This window comes from Tenebrio molitor, chromosome 1 (genome assembly GCF_963966145.1).
Source record: "Tenebrio molitor chromosome 1, icTenMoli1.1, whole genome shotgun sequence".
Lineage (NCBI taxonomy): Eukaryota > Metazoa > Arthropoda > Insecta > Coleoptera > Tenebrionidae > Tenebrio > Tenebrio molitor.
The window spans coordinates 45,915,234-45,931,505 of NC_091046.1; the positions used below are offsets into that span (position 1 = coordinate 45,915,234).

General features: G+C 35.1%; 1 protein-coding gene and 2 long non-coding RNA genes across 3 annotated transcripts; all 3 read right to left on the reverse strand.

Annotated features, from left to right (window-relative positions):
• Positions 1 to 1,537: 1,537 nt before the first annotated feature.
• On the reverse strand, positions 1,538 to 3,446 carry LOC138140494 (uncharacterized). Its single transcript, XR_011162518.1, has 7 exons — positions 3,173 to 3,446; positions 2,901 to 3,123; positions 2,711 to 2,851; positions 2,443 to 2,661; positions 2,121 to 2,391; positions 1,853 to 2,070; positions 1,538 to 1,798 (listed from the first exon to the last, which is right to left on the reverse strand). It is a non-coding gene; the product is annotated as an uncharacterized lncRNA (long non-coding RNA).
• A 2,117-nt stretch (positions 3,447 to 5,563) lies between these two features.
• LOC138141453 (sodium-coupled monocarboxylate transporter 1-like) lies at positions 5,564 to 7,725 on the reverse strand. Its single transcript, XM_069062167.1, has 7 exons — positions 7,483 to 7,725; positions 7,165 to 7,442; positions 6,891 to 7,113; positions 6,696 to 6,836; positions 6,423 to 6,641; positions 6,107 to 6,380; positions 5,564 to 6,052 (listed from the first exon to the last, which is right to left on the reverse strand). The coding sequence occupies exons 1-7, from the start codon at positions 7,671 to 7,673 to the stop codon at positions 5,606 to 5,608; spliced, it is 1,773 nt and encodes a 590-aa protein (XP_068918268.1). The 5' UTR covers positions 7,674 to 7,725; the 3' UTR covers positions 5,564 to 5,605.
• Positions 7,726 to 9,742: 2,017 nt separating this feature from the next.
• Positions 9,743 to 16,188, reverse strand: LOC138138643 (uncharacterized). Its single transcript, XR_011162059.1, has 4 exons — positions 15,918 to 16,188; positions 15,747 to 15,860; positions 15,428 to 15,692; positions 9,743 to 10,159 (listed from the first exon to the last, which is right to left on the reverse strand). It is a non-coding gene; the product is annotated as an uncharacterized lncRNA (long non-coding RNA).
• Positions 16,189 to 16,272: the final 84 nt, after the last annotated feature.

Below are 16,272 nucleotides of genomic sequence, written 5' to 3' on the forward strand. Positions count from 1 at the left end.
AAAGTTTGTTATAATAAGTACAGAGTGAAAGACGGGAAATGTAAATTATTTTATTTTCGCAATATTTGCACAAAATCAGTTGATAAAAATATAACATCCCGATTTTTCAATTTACTTCGTCACTTTCTAGAAATATTTCCATTGTTCAATTGCACCAGTCAAACAGTAATAGTAGTAAGATATTTGAAATAAGAAGAACGGTTTCCCAACCATTTCTGAAAAGTAACGAATAAATAATGAATGAAGCAACGAGTTTCAAGAAGATTACGTATTTAACATGACATAGTACCAGTGGTACTATTATTAAGTCTTTGTGGACGGGAATTGTAAAGTTTATTTAAACACGAGTAGATATATCAAGTCTTCCTCTTGCTAGTTGCTAGTGCTATGTCCCACACAGGTGAGAAGCTTGCAGTTGATTTTATCCCTTTGCAAGTGGTAACAACAGTAGATACTCTTCAAGTTTCTGACGGTAGCCTAAAACAATCGAATAAAACTTGTGACAAAAGCTATCACGGAAACCAACAACCAACAACTGAAGAAAGGTGATGATGACACGTTTATTATGAGAAAGTGAAGAATACCTAACGATAGAGCTGGAACTGGACTGTAGATGAATCAAGGAAAAGTGATATTTTCGTGTAAAAATACAGAAATATGGTCTTGTCATTTTGTTGAATCGTTTTGCCAACTGATTGTACACTGTGGTTAGTTGTGTTTTAAAAAATACAAGACATGAGCTACCAAAATGAACATGAAAACGTGACAGCAATAAGCAAATCAGTAGAAAGCTCCAGAAGAGAGACATGTAATGGTATTCCGATGAATGATATCGCTGATAATTGGCTGATATTTTTTTATGATCACTACATTTGTTCTGTTATGTTAACAGTGTATAAAACTTTATGAGAGTCTAATAGGAAGAAAGGTTATCCTTTGTCCTCGGGATACATTTTCGATAGTGATTGACAGTTTACTTTCAGAATTAGCAAAATTTGTATCCAATCAACAAGCTAAATATAAGCATCGTTTGTTTTCTTATCGGGCAACAATTAAAAATAGTCATTACCTTAGCAAGTAAAACAAGCTACTATGTACATATTTACGACACGCGAACCACAACCATGCCTCGAATATTTTATACCTACGAAGCTCATGCCACTATCAATATTTAAACATTTGAAATGTTTGAAATTATGTACTTTTTTCTGTTTTTGCATTTATACTACCGTTTTTATCGACACATAATATTAAAATTTATTTCGCAACTTCTGAAGTCATTATGTCGGAGAAACCATCTATAAGCAATTTGGTTGGAGCACAAAAAATGATATATGAAATAAGAAGGCATGAAAATGTCAACATCTTAGACATGATTTCTTTTGATGCAATTTACATAATCTACATTTGTCATCAGTGGTTCATTTTTTTTTGAGCCGACAGCAACAGAAAAGGAAAATTTTTATATATCGTAGTATGTATTACAAAGTAAAGAGGCGATTGACAAAAATAATTATTTTATTTTCACAATCTCTGATAAAAATATGAACTCTTGATTTCTTAATTTTCTTCGTCTCTACGACATTTTATAAAAGTTTCCAGTGCTTGAGCATCAGGCTCCGCATCTTCTGGTAACAGAAAGTGACATACTGGGCTAATAAGGACACTCTCAGCAGACGATCCATTTCTGTTGATGATTTGGTTAAGAATCAAGGCCGTTGTGATTGTCGCAACAGCACCAATTAAGCAGTAATAGTAGTAAGATATTCGGAATAAGAAGAAAGGTTTCCAAGTATTTCTGAAAAATAAAAAATAAATAAATGCTGGGGCGAAAGATTTCCAAGAGGTTTACGTATTTAACGTGTTGATAGTACCGGAAGTAACAGTGGTGGTACTATTGGATGCAAATAAACTGATTGATTTATTCATAATTCCCATGTTCAACTGACAACCATCGACTGAAAATGATTTTGTAGGGAAAACAAACAAGTGGTGGTACTTGTAATAGTAAGCAGGTACTGCTATGGCAGAGATAAAAATTAATCCAAAAATCCCTCCATACAAAGCGCTCTAAAATTCAGGGAAAAAAACATATTGACGATTTGGCGTTTAATAAAAACCTTGGCATTAACTTTTGGGAAAAGGACACCCAAAGTAAATAAACCTAGAAGTGGTCCATTTACAATTCCAGATAAACTGATACATAAAGGAATAATTTGTCCCAAGTGTTCTATTAATAGTACCAAACTAGTACAAAGAACACCCTCGATGACGACAATCAGTTTTAAAATAAAAACTGCGGATTTTTCTGTGAATTGTCTTTTGGAGAATTGGCTAATAAAATCTTTGTAGATAACTCCAGAGAGTGAGTTTAAGGTCGACGATATGGTACTGAAAAGAAAAGAGTTAGTATCTAGGATGGAAAACTGTTGAAAGATTCACCTTATTGCCGCACTCACAATACCCGCCATGAATAAACCAGACAAACCAGGAATATTTCCAGCAATATCCATAATATAGTATGACACGATCTCATCACGTTTGGTTATTTTATGGTTTGATAAAGGGTCACAATCGGCGTATCTCGCATAGATGGTTAAACCCAAAAAAACACTCGAGGTCAATACCAAACACATTCCAATCAACTGGCACAAGAGAGACCTATCATAGGATTTTTAGATAAAATTTTGTGGAATGTCGAATTACTCACTTGACGCAGTCGCGGAATGTTGGTAAAGTTAAAATTTTTTGAACCGCTGATTGAGACAGATTAGACTGATTAAACAATTGCAGGGTCTGACCAAATATGAACAACCAAAAACTGTCTTTTTTGGTTGGATCGAAATCGAAACTAGAAATAATTGTTTAGGGATTTTTTTGAAGGGAATTGTAAAGTTTACTCAAATATGTCAAGTCTTCCTCCTGCAAGTGCTGTGTTCCACACCGTTGAAAAGCCTCCAGTTGATTTTACACCTATCCAAGTGATCACAACAGTAAATGCCATGATTACGACAAGTTGCAAAACGTCGGTCCAGACGACGGTCTTGAAACCTCCGATGGCAGTGTAAAACACACAAATAAAGTTTATTACGAAAGCTATCAAGGAAACCTTTGCACCAGAAACTGAGGAAAAATCATGTTGACACGATAATTATGAGAAAGTGGGGAATACCTGTTGAGAGAGCTAGAGCTGGACCGTAGATTAACACAGGAAGAAGAAGATTCCCTCGTAAAAGGTACAGAAATGAACCCAACAGTCTTGTCCTTTTGTCGAATCGTTTCTCTAAGTACTCGTACACTGTGGTCAGTTGTGCTTTAAAAAATACAGGGTAGTAGACACCAGCTGCCAAAAAGAATATCAGAACTTGACAGAGACAAACGAACCAGTAGAAAGCTCCAAAAGTGTACACATCTGATGGTACTCCGATTAGTGTTATGGCTGAGAATTGACTGATAATTTTTACGATTAATATATTTCTTCAGTTATGTTAACAGTATAAAATGATTTTACCTCACTGTTATGGAGAGTCCAATAGGAAGAAACTTCATCTTTTTTCCTCCGAATAGATATTCTGTGGTGGTTGACTGTTTACTCCCGAAACAACCAAAATAGATTCCGATCAAAGTACTGAATATAAGCATCGCCACCAAGACAAGATATTCGTACCAAAAAAACATGACTGTATATTTTTTTTAAATCTAAGAAATGGTTGCGAGTCGTTTGTTTTGAAGAACTGTTACAAAGTAAGTACAACAATTACTATAAAAATACGACTTACTAGCTTCATTTTTTTATTTTTATCTATTTACCCAAGCCATAAATGGGCCTCGAATGTTTGGAAGTAAGTTTATGTCTCTATGAATATGCAGGAGTTCCAAAAAAAAAAATCGAGTCCATAGCTCCCCATATTTATCGGAGAATTTTAATTATTTATACATCAAATTAAATGGTTGTGAATAGGCTACAAAACGGTTTACTAAAAAAAAAATTATGTATTCCCATTTGAAAAAAAATATTTTGACAGTTTAGCCTTGAAGCCCTTGAGGGTACACGTAAGTTTATTAAGCTTTTTTGTAGCCTATTCACAACCATTTAATCTGGTGTCTAAATAATTAAAATCCTCCGATAAATAAGGAAATTATGGACTCGTCTTCTTTTTTTGGAACACCTGTATAAAACCTGTTGAAAATCGCGCTTTTGTGTATCTCTATAGAAACGTTTAAGAGTTAATATTTGTATGACATTTCACCATGACCAACTTCATTAAACTATGTTATGGCCATCCCAAATGTCGAAAAAAAGTAAACCAAATGACAAGCCGATGATGGAGATGAAGTGGCGATATCTAGTGAAATTTAGAATAACCACACATTTAAAAAGTTAAATATCAGGTTATGTTATATGCCATTTCATTGTCAAAAACTGTCAGTTTATACGTTTTCGTCGTGGAACCTGATCATTTCGTAGTAAAACGATGCAAGAATTACAGAATTCGAGGTTTTAAGACGCTAACTTTCCTCTAAATACGTTTTTACACACGCAAGTATGAAAGATCACAGCAAACCCGCGCCGAATCGAAATTTCGTCGTAGAACTTGAACATTTCGGAGTAAAACGATGCAAGAATTACATAAATCGAGGTTTCAAGACGCTAACTTTCCTCTAAATACGTTTTTACACACGCAAGTATGAAAGATCACAGCAAAACCGCTCCGAATGGGAATTTCGTCGTGGAACTTGTACATTTCGGAGTAAAACGATGCAAGAATTACAGAATTCGAGGTTCTAAGACGCTAACTAATTTTTCATGTTCCTGCCATAGTGTCATAAAAGTTTTTGACAATGAAATGGCATTTAACATAACCTGATATTTAACTTTTTAAATGTGTGGTTATTCTAAATTTCACTAGATATCGCCACTTCATCTCCATCACATGACCAACTTCATTAAACTATGTTAACGAATTTCTTTTCTAGTACCACAAATTTCCCGAAGAACCTCAAATCATTTAGCTCTAACTCCACTGTCGCTGGGAATTTGAAATAAAGGTTTTTCAGAATTGCCACAAATAATGCATTTAATGAGCATTTTCAGAGTTTTTTGATTGACAAAATTTCAAATTTGACGGCAATTTTACCTTGATGTCTAACAAACACATGGCACCACTTCATCACTATCCACAACATACTTCATACGAAGCGCATTTTAATGAAATTGGAATGGCCATAACATAGTTTAATGAAGTTGGTCATGATTTCACAAGCGTGCATTTGATTTGTTTAATTCCATTGCACATTGATTTGACAATTTTCAAAATTGCACGTCTCTGAACTGTCAAAGAAATATCACCTCTACCCTACCCACACAGTTGCCACATAAATTTTCGTACATAGTTGCCATACTTGGCCACAATCATTTTGAATCGCCCAATACAATTGTTAAGATTTATTTTGCAACTTGTAAACTCATGATGTCGGAAAACGCATCAATGAGGAAATTAGGTTGTCGAATGTGAGCATGTGGATTAAACTTGTTGAATTGGAAAACATAAAAAAAAAAACGGAGGGAAAAGACTCTTTATTGAACAAAATTACATCGAATAAGTTAATTTTCGTCTTTGGATTTCGAATCTATTTCGAGAATTCTTAAAGCAGACTCCACGTCACGGTATTGAGGCTCTTCCGATTCGGGCAACAAGAAATGACTAACAGGACTTATGAGACTCCTGTCAACTGGAGTTTCGTCCTTCTTTGTCATGTAACTAATAACTAGACCCAAAAATATCGTCGTAAAAGCTCCAATTAGACTGTAGTAGTAAAATGATATTCTGAACAAAAAGAACGGTTCAGATGTGGGTAACGTGCTGTCAATGGTACCATTGGAAAATGTCTGAAAAGTTGTATTTGCAAATGAGATGGTTTCGATGGTACACCCATCCGTAGAAAAGTGTTTAGTTGGATATGTTAATATATTTTTAGACTTGTAGTACTGCGACGGAACAACTATTGACAAAATGACAATCCAAGCACCTATAGATCCATAGAATGCACCCTATAATGAAGAACTTGTAAAATTGTATTTTTAAGATTGATCACTATGATTCACTTTGGAATTAGCTCTAGGGAAGAGCATCCCAAGAGAGAATAAGCCTAGAGCGGGACCTTGCTTCATGGCTGACAACAACATCGCCAAAACAAAAACTCTTCCTTCCAAGTACTTGATGAAAAACACTAAACACATGCAGATTACTCCATCTATGGTGACAATTAATTTCAATATTTTGGTGGTCGACTTTACAGACAAATTCCTCTTCAAGTGTTTGCTTACAAAGTCCTTGTAAATAACACCAGACAAAGTGTTTAAGCTCGCTGAAATTGTACTAGAAGGAGATATGACATATTGATCTAGTCTAGGTTTTTACCTGATGGCTGCGCTAAAAATTCCTGCAATGAATAGGCCAAAAACACCTGGAAATTTTTCTGCAAAATCCATTACATAATATGGAGTCAACTGGTCACGTCTTGCAATTTGTTTTGTGATGAATGGATCGCAATCGGAATATTTTGCAGTGATTCCGAGACCAATGAGAATACAAAATGTAATGATCAAGGCCAAAGACACGGCGTAATATATGACAGACCTGTTTGAACAAGGCCACCCTTTGAATAGTACGATATAAGAAGTATGTACTCACCAGGCAGCGTCTTTATATGTGGGTACTGCCATAAATTTTTGTACACCTACAGGATTAATACTTATTTGACATAAAAGTTGTATCGTGTAGCCGATTAAAATTATCCAAAAACTGTCTCGTTTTGTGGGGTCTAAATCAAAACTGAAAACAAAACGAGTTGGTGTGTGGATAAAAATATTGGAAAGGAGTACCCACTCGAATATCTCTAGTCGTCCTCCATCAACTGCTTTCATCCATATGGTTTGAAAACCACCGAGTTCACGGACACTGATGACAAAAATAGAAGCTAGGGATCCAAATATTACAACAAATTGGAAAACATCTGTCCAAATCACAGTCCTGAGTCCTCCAATTGCAGTGTAGAAAACGCAAATACCGCACACCATGAAAGACACGATTTGGACATCGATTCCAGTAGCTATGAAGGTCTGGTTAATTAAATTTCGGTTAACTGAAGTACTGTTAGTACCTGTTGAAAACACCAACGCTGGTCCGTACGCAGCTAAGGCTAGAAAAAAGTCGGAACATATGACGTAGAAGCCGGATACCAACAGTTTGGTTCTATTGTCGAATCTCTTTTCCAAGTACTCATACGTACTGGTAAGTTCCAAATTATAAAATACAGGTAAATAGACGTAGATCGTCAAAGGAACGACAAAAACCAAGGAAAAGCACATCAACCAGTAAGTCGCCCCGTATGTGTACACGTCAGCAGGTACTCCGATGACAGTTATTCCGGTAAATTGACTAGACCAGATCATCATATTTAGTTGAAGCAAGGACTTACCTGACAGCGATCGACAACGCAATCGGAACAACTTTCATTCTCCTCCCTCCCAACAAATATTCCCGAATTGTGTTGTATCTACTTTTGAAGAAGCCAAAATAAATTCCAATCAAAGCACTGACGAGGAGCATCGCAATAAATGCTACGTAGTCGTACCAAGATAGTTTAAAAGAAGAGAAAATGGTGCTCATGTTGGTAAAATTTCAGTTGCAAGTGCTCGTAAGTAGATAATCACTATGTGTGCAATGGTGTTCGATTAGAATAAAATTCCACTTAGAACTTCTCAATTAAACTTGACCTTCCATTTTTGTGGATAAGATATTAGCCACAGGGAAGGAGATTGACGTTAATGAATATGGCAGTAAATTCAATGCGAAGGACGAGAAATTAATTATTTTTATATAAAAATATAAAATTGTGTTTTTGAATTTTCGTCGTCCTTACGACTCTTTAGAGCAGTGGCGGCTCGTGACCAAATTGAAAGGGAGGGCACACTTGATCAATTCGGATTGTAGGTACCCAATACTTTTTTATTGCTGTCTATATCCATGTCAGTGCCAGTGAACACGGTGTTTTTAGATTGATCTATGTGTAATTTTAAAATATCGTCAACTTCGGCAATTAAATTTATCAATCCTCGAAAAATGACTGGGTTATTGCTCTCAACCCCTTCATCATGTCCACGTAATGCTAACTCAAATGCCCCGCAAAATTTTATCGCGTCAATAAGTTTTCTTAAAATATATCGATTTTGTTTCACTTTTTCATTATGTTTTTGAATTTCAAAGCGATATACCCCACTCAGCTGGTTACGGAGGTCCGTGTTGCCCAAAATTCAAAACTCGACTGAATAAAATAAATGTTTTTGACTTATTGCATGCTTTTTAACTTTTTGGTCCAAATGTTTTAAATCTGTAACTCCGGTCTGAATTCAGGCTGGATCGCAATCAGCGGATCCCATTACCAAACACACGAAACAATAAAATGAGTTACTTACTCGTACATCGCAAGCACATAACCAACTAGCATTATTGTACATACCTCTGTTAAAATTTCTTACCACAATTTTACCCTTGATCAAATTTTGTTTACAAATTTTCAGGTTTGGACGAGGTGGACCCAACTGTTTAATTTCTGTCCGCTCTTCAAATCCAAGTCCAACGGTGGTTTTTAAATTTTTAATTGATTGAACGGAATTCATGATAATATTCGTAAATAGCACGACTGAAACCTAATGTTACTATTAATGCAGAATGCTAGTAAAAACGACACTTGAAAGCAGAAAATAAAAGCACTAAACACACGTTTGATCAAGAATTAGACGACAAATGTTGCGAACTTGCAAATCAGTTGAAATCTCGTTAATCTTGTTAAAATTTGAAACTCATAACTTCGGATGCAATCGAGCTAAAAACAATTTAACAATTCAACGTTCGATGAAGTCCGGTAAATTATGTATTCTTATTCGCTGTGGGCAAAGTCGCCCTTGCCCACAGAGATGGGCATCGGCGTCATAGGGATTTTTTAACATGATGTTCTCGGAGAACTTGTAGAAGCGTCGTACGTCGTAGGGGAAAATAAACGAAGCGGGGCAAGCTAGTGCTTGCCTACGCCGCGAGGCGCTTTTGTAAAGCAAGATCCAAATGACGCTGAGCAAAATACAAAATGCACCCATTCCCATTGTCACATTACAAAGGCGATTCGAACTTATTACAATTTAAATATTTGAATAGACTATATAACGATTTTTATATTTATTGTTATCCTTATTTTACAATTTGTTTTGGGGGGGCATTGCCCATCTGCCCCTCCTGTACCAGCCGCCACTGCTTTAGAGATGTTTCCATTGCTCGAGCATAAAGTTCTGAATCATTTGCTAATGGAGAGACAGATGCTGGATTGATCATAGCACGGTCAGCAGACCTATTAATAAATTGGTCAATAATCAAACCAACTGTGATGGTCGCGATTGCACCAATGAAGCAGTAATAGTAGCAAGATATTCGGAATCAGAGGAAACGTTTCGAAGTATTTTTTAGGAGTAAAGAACAAAATAAAGAATGAAGGAATGGATTTCCAGTACATTATGTTTTTAACACGACACTAAAGTCTATTTTTTCCTGGTAGGCGCGTGCGTGCGCATCTCCGAAAGGTAGAATCACATAGCTAAGATTTTTAGCAGGATGCAGGAATTGTTAGTATTTTTGGTTGCATATTATCTAGGGGGATCAGTATTTGGGGTTGCATATTAAAACTCATGTTTACGATTTAATTTTTGTATAATTTGTAAAATGTAAACAAAAAAGTTTATGAATAAACTCGTGGAAAAATTGATAACAAATATTATATGTACATTTTTTATTTTTTACACACAGGAGTTAAATTGGGTACAAAACAATTTAATAAAAATAAAACAAAACAATCAACACCGCACTTTTCACCTAAAAAAAATTACAGTGATGTCGACAAAAATTGACAGTTCACATGAAAGCGGCAAAAATTTCATAACATGGACATGGCCTGCTTCGACTACAATCATTTATAATAAAATAACCATTATCTTGCAAGAGAAAAGGTCTCCCTTCTTGGCGTATTTTTTTTATTTCCCGTAAATATCTTCTTCGCCAGTTATGTCTTCTCTTTCTATTAACAGGCTTTTTCTGTTTCGTTATTTGTGCTATTTGAAATGAAACATAGATTTCAATGTTTACAGTTAATTGAAAACAATGTAGGGGAGAGTTGCCGATATTGTACCGGCGCCTAAATCGTACCTTTCTAATTTCGCGAAAACTATGACCTTTAGCTCCCTCTAGTTTTCACTGTTCTAAAGAGTTAACAACTTTGAATCGTTGGTATAAAATTGGCGGGATTACGACCAATCACAACGTAGCTGTTGCAGAAACAAGATTTTAAGGTTGGTTGATGTAGTTTTAAGCTCACAAACGTAAGTAAATTACCATGTTTGCTGAATGTTTATATAATTGGCGATAACTGTGGTAGAAACTAGATAGTTTTAGCTTCCTAATCATCTAATTTTTAATTCATATTACATTTTCTATTACCAAAAAAATAAAGGTTAAAGTAAAAATTGTTGAGTTGCCTAATTTGTACCACTGTATGGATTCCTATATTGTACCGGTACAATTAAAGAAAACAAGAGACTTAAAAGTTTTATATTTTTTAGATGAGCATGGAAAACAAAAAAAAATATTATAAATGGACCCAAGAAAATTTAGACAATGCTCTTTTAACATATAGAGAAGGGCGTATGGGATTGAATGAATGCTCCCGCCAGTTTGGTATCAGCAAACCTACTCTTAAGAGACACTTCAAAAATGAAAATAAATATGCAAACGGAAACAAAACCTTCAAAGGACATAAAACGGCCCTCCCAGATAATATTGAAGAAGATCTTGTTCAACATATTTTATACTTAGAAAAACATATGTTTGGGTTAACAATAACCGAAATTAGAAAGCTGGCTTTTGAAATAGTAGAAAAAAATAAAATAAAATGTAATTTCAACAAGGACAAGAAAATTGCGGGAAAGAAATGGTTCTATAATTTTCTCAGACGCCACCCTGATCTATCGCTAAGGCAACCAGAGGCCACGTCCTTGGCGAGGGTAAGGGGATTTAATCAGAAAAGCGTTGGTGAATTTTTTGATTTGTATGAACAAATTGTAGAAGAAAATAATTTAAGTGAAACGCGAATCTTTAATGCGGACGAATCCGGATTTTCGACTGTGCAAAAAAAGACACAGAAAATAGTAGGTCAAAAAGGAAAACGTCAGATTGGGGGCATCACAAGTGGTGAAAGAGGGGTAAACACTACAATAGTGTGTTGTGCTAGTCCCTCGGGATTTTTTCTTCCTCCCATGGTCATATTTAAAAGAATGAGAATGCATGAGGCACTGAAAAAAGGAGCTCCTCCTGGAAGTCTAGTTGAGGTGTCAGAAACGGGTTACATAAATTCCGAACTGTTTGTAAAATTTCTTCAACATTTTATTGATCACGTTCACCCGACAAAAGAAAAAAAGGTTTTACTACTTGTAGATGGACATACAACTCATTCAAAAAATATTAAGGCAATAGTATTGGCCAAAGAAAATGGAGTCATTTTACTACAGTTACCAGGTCACACAACTCACAGACTTCAACCATTGGATGTGGGCTTCTTCTGCCCTTTAGGAAAATACTACATACAAGCACAAGAAACGTGGCTCAAAAGTCATGCATCACAGGCGATCACACAATTTGAAATTTCGGAATTGTTGTGTACTGCGTACAGTCAAGCTGCAACATTGTCTAACGCAATTGGATCATTCAGAGGTGCCGGAATTTGGCCCATAAATAGATTTGTATTTACGGATGCAGACTTTCTACCTTCAGAAGTGCACAATAATCAAAATGAGAATGAATGTGATTTCAGTGAAACTGTTGTAGAACATCAAGAACAAGGAAACACTACACCAACGCATGAAAACAATTTATCGATAGAGATAGAGAACAATCACCATGATGACACAATTAATGATCATTATTTTAGTCCAACAGTACTGTCTCCATTACCCTTGGTAACCAAAAATACCAAAAAAAGAGGTCGACCTGCTCAAAAGGCTACTATTTTAACTGCTACACCCTACAAAGAAGATCTAGAAGAGAAGCAAAGTAAAAGAAAATTCGTTAAACCTAAAAAGGTTAAATGTAAACTTTCCAATGAACCTCGCCCATCGACTTCGAGAGCAACAGAAATAGAAGTAAACATTGATGAATGGTACTGTTTTTTATGTGACCAAAATCTTATTGAAGACATGGTTCAGTGCTCAAAATGTAGAAGATGGGTTCACGAATCCTGTTCGGGGGCAATAGCAGAGAAAGTATATGCTTGTGATGAATGTTGTTAATTTTTTAGTACCTATTAAAGGTTTGTGATTTCATTTTGATTTAGAAATTTTCTCTTTAGTTTTTTATTTCAAAGTTTTTATTATGTTATGTTTTTTTATTATATCTTGATTTTATAATTACAAATAATAAATATTTCTGTTAAATTTTAAGTGATTGCTCAATAATACTACAAAAATGTTGTAGGTACAATTTAGGCAGTGGGTAGTACAATTTAGGAAACCGGTTGCCTATATTGTACCTAATGTAAGCTTTTTTTCTAAAAGCAAATACAGGCACTTATGGTTTCCCAAAAAATGTTAAAAAAATTCTCGTGTTGTTAAAGATATTGAAAATCATCCCGCAAAAGTCCATTTTTCAAATCGAGTCAATATAAAAATGTTATGGTCAAAAAACTGCAACCCGGTACAATATAGGCAACTCTCCGGGAGAGTTGCCGATATTGTACCGGCGCCTAAATCGTACCTTTCTAATTTCGCGAAAACTATGACCTTTAGCTCCCTCTAGTTTTCACTGTTCTAAAGAGTTAACAACTTTGAATCGTTGGTATAAAATTGGCGGGATTACGACCAATCACAACGTAGCTGTTGCAGAAACAAGATTTTAAGGTTGGTTGATGTAGTTTTAAGCTCACAAACGTAAGTAAATTACCATGTTTGCTGAATGTTTATATAATTGGCGATAACTGTGGTAGAAACTAGATAGTTTTAGCTTCCTAATCATCTAATTTTTAATTCATATTACATTTTCTATTACCAAAAAAATAAAGGTTAAAGTAAAAATTGTTGAGTTGCCTAATTTGTACCACTGTATGGATTCCTATATTGTACCGGTACAATTAAAGAAAACAAGAGACTTAAAAGTTTTATATTTTTTAGATGAGCATGGAAAACAAAAAAAAATATTATAAATGGACCCAAGAAAATTTAGACAATGCTCTTTTAACATATAGAGAAGGGCGTATGGGATTGAATGAATGCTCCCGCCAGTTTGGTATCAGCAAACCTACTCTTAAGAGACACTTCAAAAATGAAAATAAATATGCAAACGGAAACAAAACCTTCAAAGGACATAAAACGGCCCTCCCAGATAATATTGAAGAAGATCTTGTTCAACATATTTTATACTTAGAAAAACATATGTTTGGGTTAACAATAACCGAAATTAGAAAGCTGGCTTTTGAAATAGTAGAAAAAAATAAAATAAAATGTAATTTCAACAAGGACAAGAAAATTGCGGGAAAGAAATGGTTCTATAATTTTCTCAGACGCCACCCTGATCTATCGCTAAGGCAACCAGAGGCCACGTCCTTGGCGAGGGTAAGGGGATTTAATCAGAAAAGCGTTGGTGAATTTTTTGATTTGTATGAACAAATTGTAGAAGAAAATAATTTAAGTGAAACGCGAATCTTTAATGCGGACGAATCCGGATTTTCGACTGTGCAAAAAAAGACACAGAAAATAGTAGGTCAAAAAGGAAAACGTCAGATTGGGGGCATCACAAGTGGTGAAAGAGGGGTAAACACTACAATAGTGTGTTGTGCTAGTCCCTCGGGATTTTTTCTTCCTCCCATGGTCATATTTAAAAGAATGAGAATGCATGAGGCACTGAAAAAAGGAGCTCCTCCTGGAAGTCTAGTTGAGGTGTCAGAAACGGGTTACATAAATTCCGAACTGTTTGTAAAATTTCTTCAACATTTTATTGATCACGTTCACCCGACAAAAGAAAAAAAGGTTTTACTACTTGTAGATGGACATACAACTCATTCAAAAAATATTAAGGCAATAGTATTGGCCAAAGAAAATGGAGTCATTTTACTACAGTTACCAGGTCACACAACTCACAGACTTCAACCATTGGATGTGGGCTTCTTCTGCCCTTTAGGAAAATACTACATACAAGCACAAGAAACGTGGCTCAAAAGTCATGCATCACAGGCGATCACACAATTTGAAATTTCGGAATTGTTGTGTACTGCGTACAGTCAAGCTGCAACATTGTCTAACGCAATTGGATCATTCAGAGGTGCCGGAATTTGGCCCATAAATAGATTTGTATTTACGGATGCAGACTTTCTACCTTCAGAAGTGCACAATAATCAAAATGAGAATGAATGTGATTTCAGTGAAACTGTTGTAGAACATCAAGAACAAGGAAACACTACACCAACGCATGAAAACAATTTATCGATAGAGATAGAGAACAATCACCATGATGACACAATTAATGATCATTATTTTAGTCCAACAGTACTGTCTCCATTACCCTTGGTAACCAAAAATACCAAAAAAAGAGGTCGACCTGCTCAAAAGGCTACTATTTTAACTGCTACACCCTACAAAGAAGATCTAGAAGAGAAGCAAAGTAAAAGAAAATTCGTTAAACCTAAAAAGGTTAAATGTAAACTTTCCAATGAACCTCGCCCATCGACTTCGAGAGCAACAGAAATAGAAGTAAACATTGATGAATGGTACTGTTTTTTATGTGACCAAAATCTTATTGAAGACATGGTTCAGTGCTCAAAATGTAGAAGATGGGTTCACGAATCCTGTTCGGGGGCAATAGCAGAGAAAGTATATGCTTGTGATGAATGTTGTTAATTTTTTAGTACCTATTAAAGGTTTGTGATTTCATTTTGATTTAGAAATTTTCTCTTTAGTTTTTTATTTCAAAGTTTTTATTATGTTATGTTTTTTTATTATATCTTGATTTTATAATTACAAATAATAAATATTTCTGTTAAATTTTAAGTGATTGCTCAATAATACTACAAAAATGTTGTAGGTACAATTTAGGCAGTGGGTAGTACAATTTAGGAAACCGGTTGCCTATATTGTACCTAATGTAAGCTTTTTTTCTAAAAGCAAATACAGGCACTTATGGTTTCCCAAAAAATGTTAAAAAAATTCTCGTGTTGTTAAAGATATTGAAAATCATCCCGCAAAAGTCCATTTTTCAAATCGAGTCAATATAAAAATGTTATGGTCAAAAAACTGCAACCCGGTACAATATAGGCAACTCTCCCCTATGTATGTACTTACTTGAATTTTAATTCGTGTAAAACATTATAAAGCTTAGAACGACTGATGTTTGGAGTTTCTTCATTGTTTTGCACTTCCCTGTACACAGCATCAATTGTAGGAATTCTGTTTGCAGAGAAAAATGAGTGCACTGTTTTTCGAATGAGATATTTTTGATGTTCATCCAATTGAATCATACATTTCCTATCAGGTTTCTTCGGTGCCTGTAATTGCCCACACTTCTTTTCTTCCGCCAAGTATCATTGAATGGTTTTAAATCCACAACCTTCAACACAAAGTAATTAAGCTGTGATACAACAAAAAACTCAGAAATCAATACCAGTATAATCTGCAGTTTTTTCCATTTGAGCCGTCTTAGTTAACTCGGCAAAATCCTTGGAGATCCCACGAAATACTTTAACGATCATTTCTTTCTCGGCTTGTGAGAAATTTGCTATAAATATGCATTAATAAAAAACTGTTACTTGATGTTAGCATAAATCCAACTTACGCGATTTATTTGGTGATCGAAATTAAGACATCTTATTGACATATAAAAACTTCTTAACCACTAAGAACTGTTTGTTTAATAAATAAACGGACACAACACAAAACCCGAAAGGAAAACTAAGACACGATGAAACAAAAATGGCAGCTTGGACCTGATTGACAGTCACAGTTGACAGTGACAGTACAGAAAACTGCAATATTGCACATTTCTCTAGTGTAAGTAGAAAAATAAAGTAACCAATAGGAAAGTCGCATTTCGTTGCAGGATTTTGTAAATGCGCACGCACGCGCCTACCAGGAAAAAATAGACTTTAGTACAAGTGGTACTTCGCATAATGCACGTATTTGGAATAGAA

Excerpts from the sequence above, each read along its gene's own strand:
- LOC138141453 (XM_069062167.1), bottom strand. The coding sequence starts at position 7,673 with ATGAGCACCATTTTCTCTTCTTTTAAACTATCTTGGTACGACTACGTA. Across the intron at positions 6,642-6,695 it reads ACATATAAAGACGCTGCCTG|GTCTGTCATATATTACGCCG; the intron begins GTGAGTACATAC and ends TTGTTCAAACAG. Across the intron at positions 6,053-6,106 it reads TCCCTAGAGCTAATTCCAAA|GGTGCATTCTATGGATCTAT; the intron begins GTGAATCATAGT and ends TCTTCATTATAG.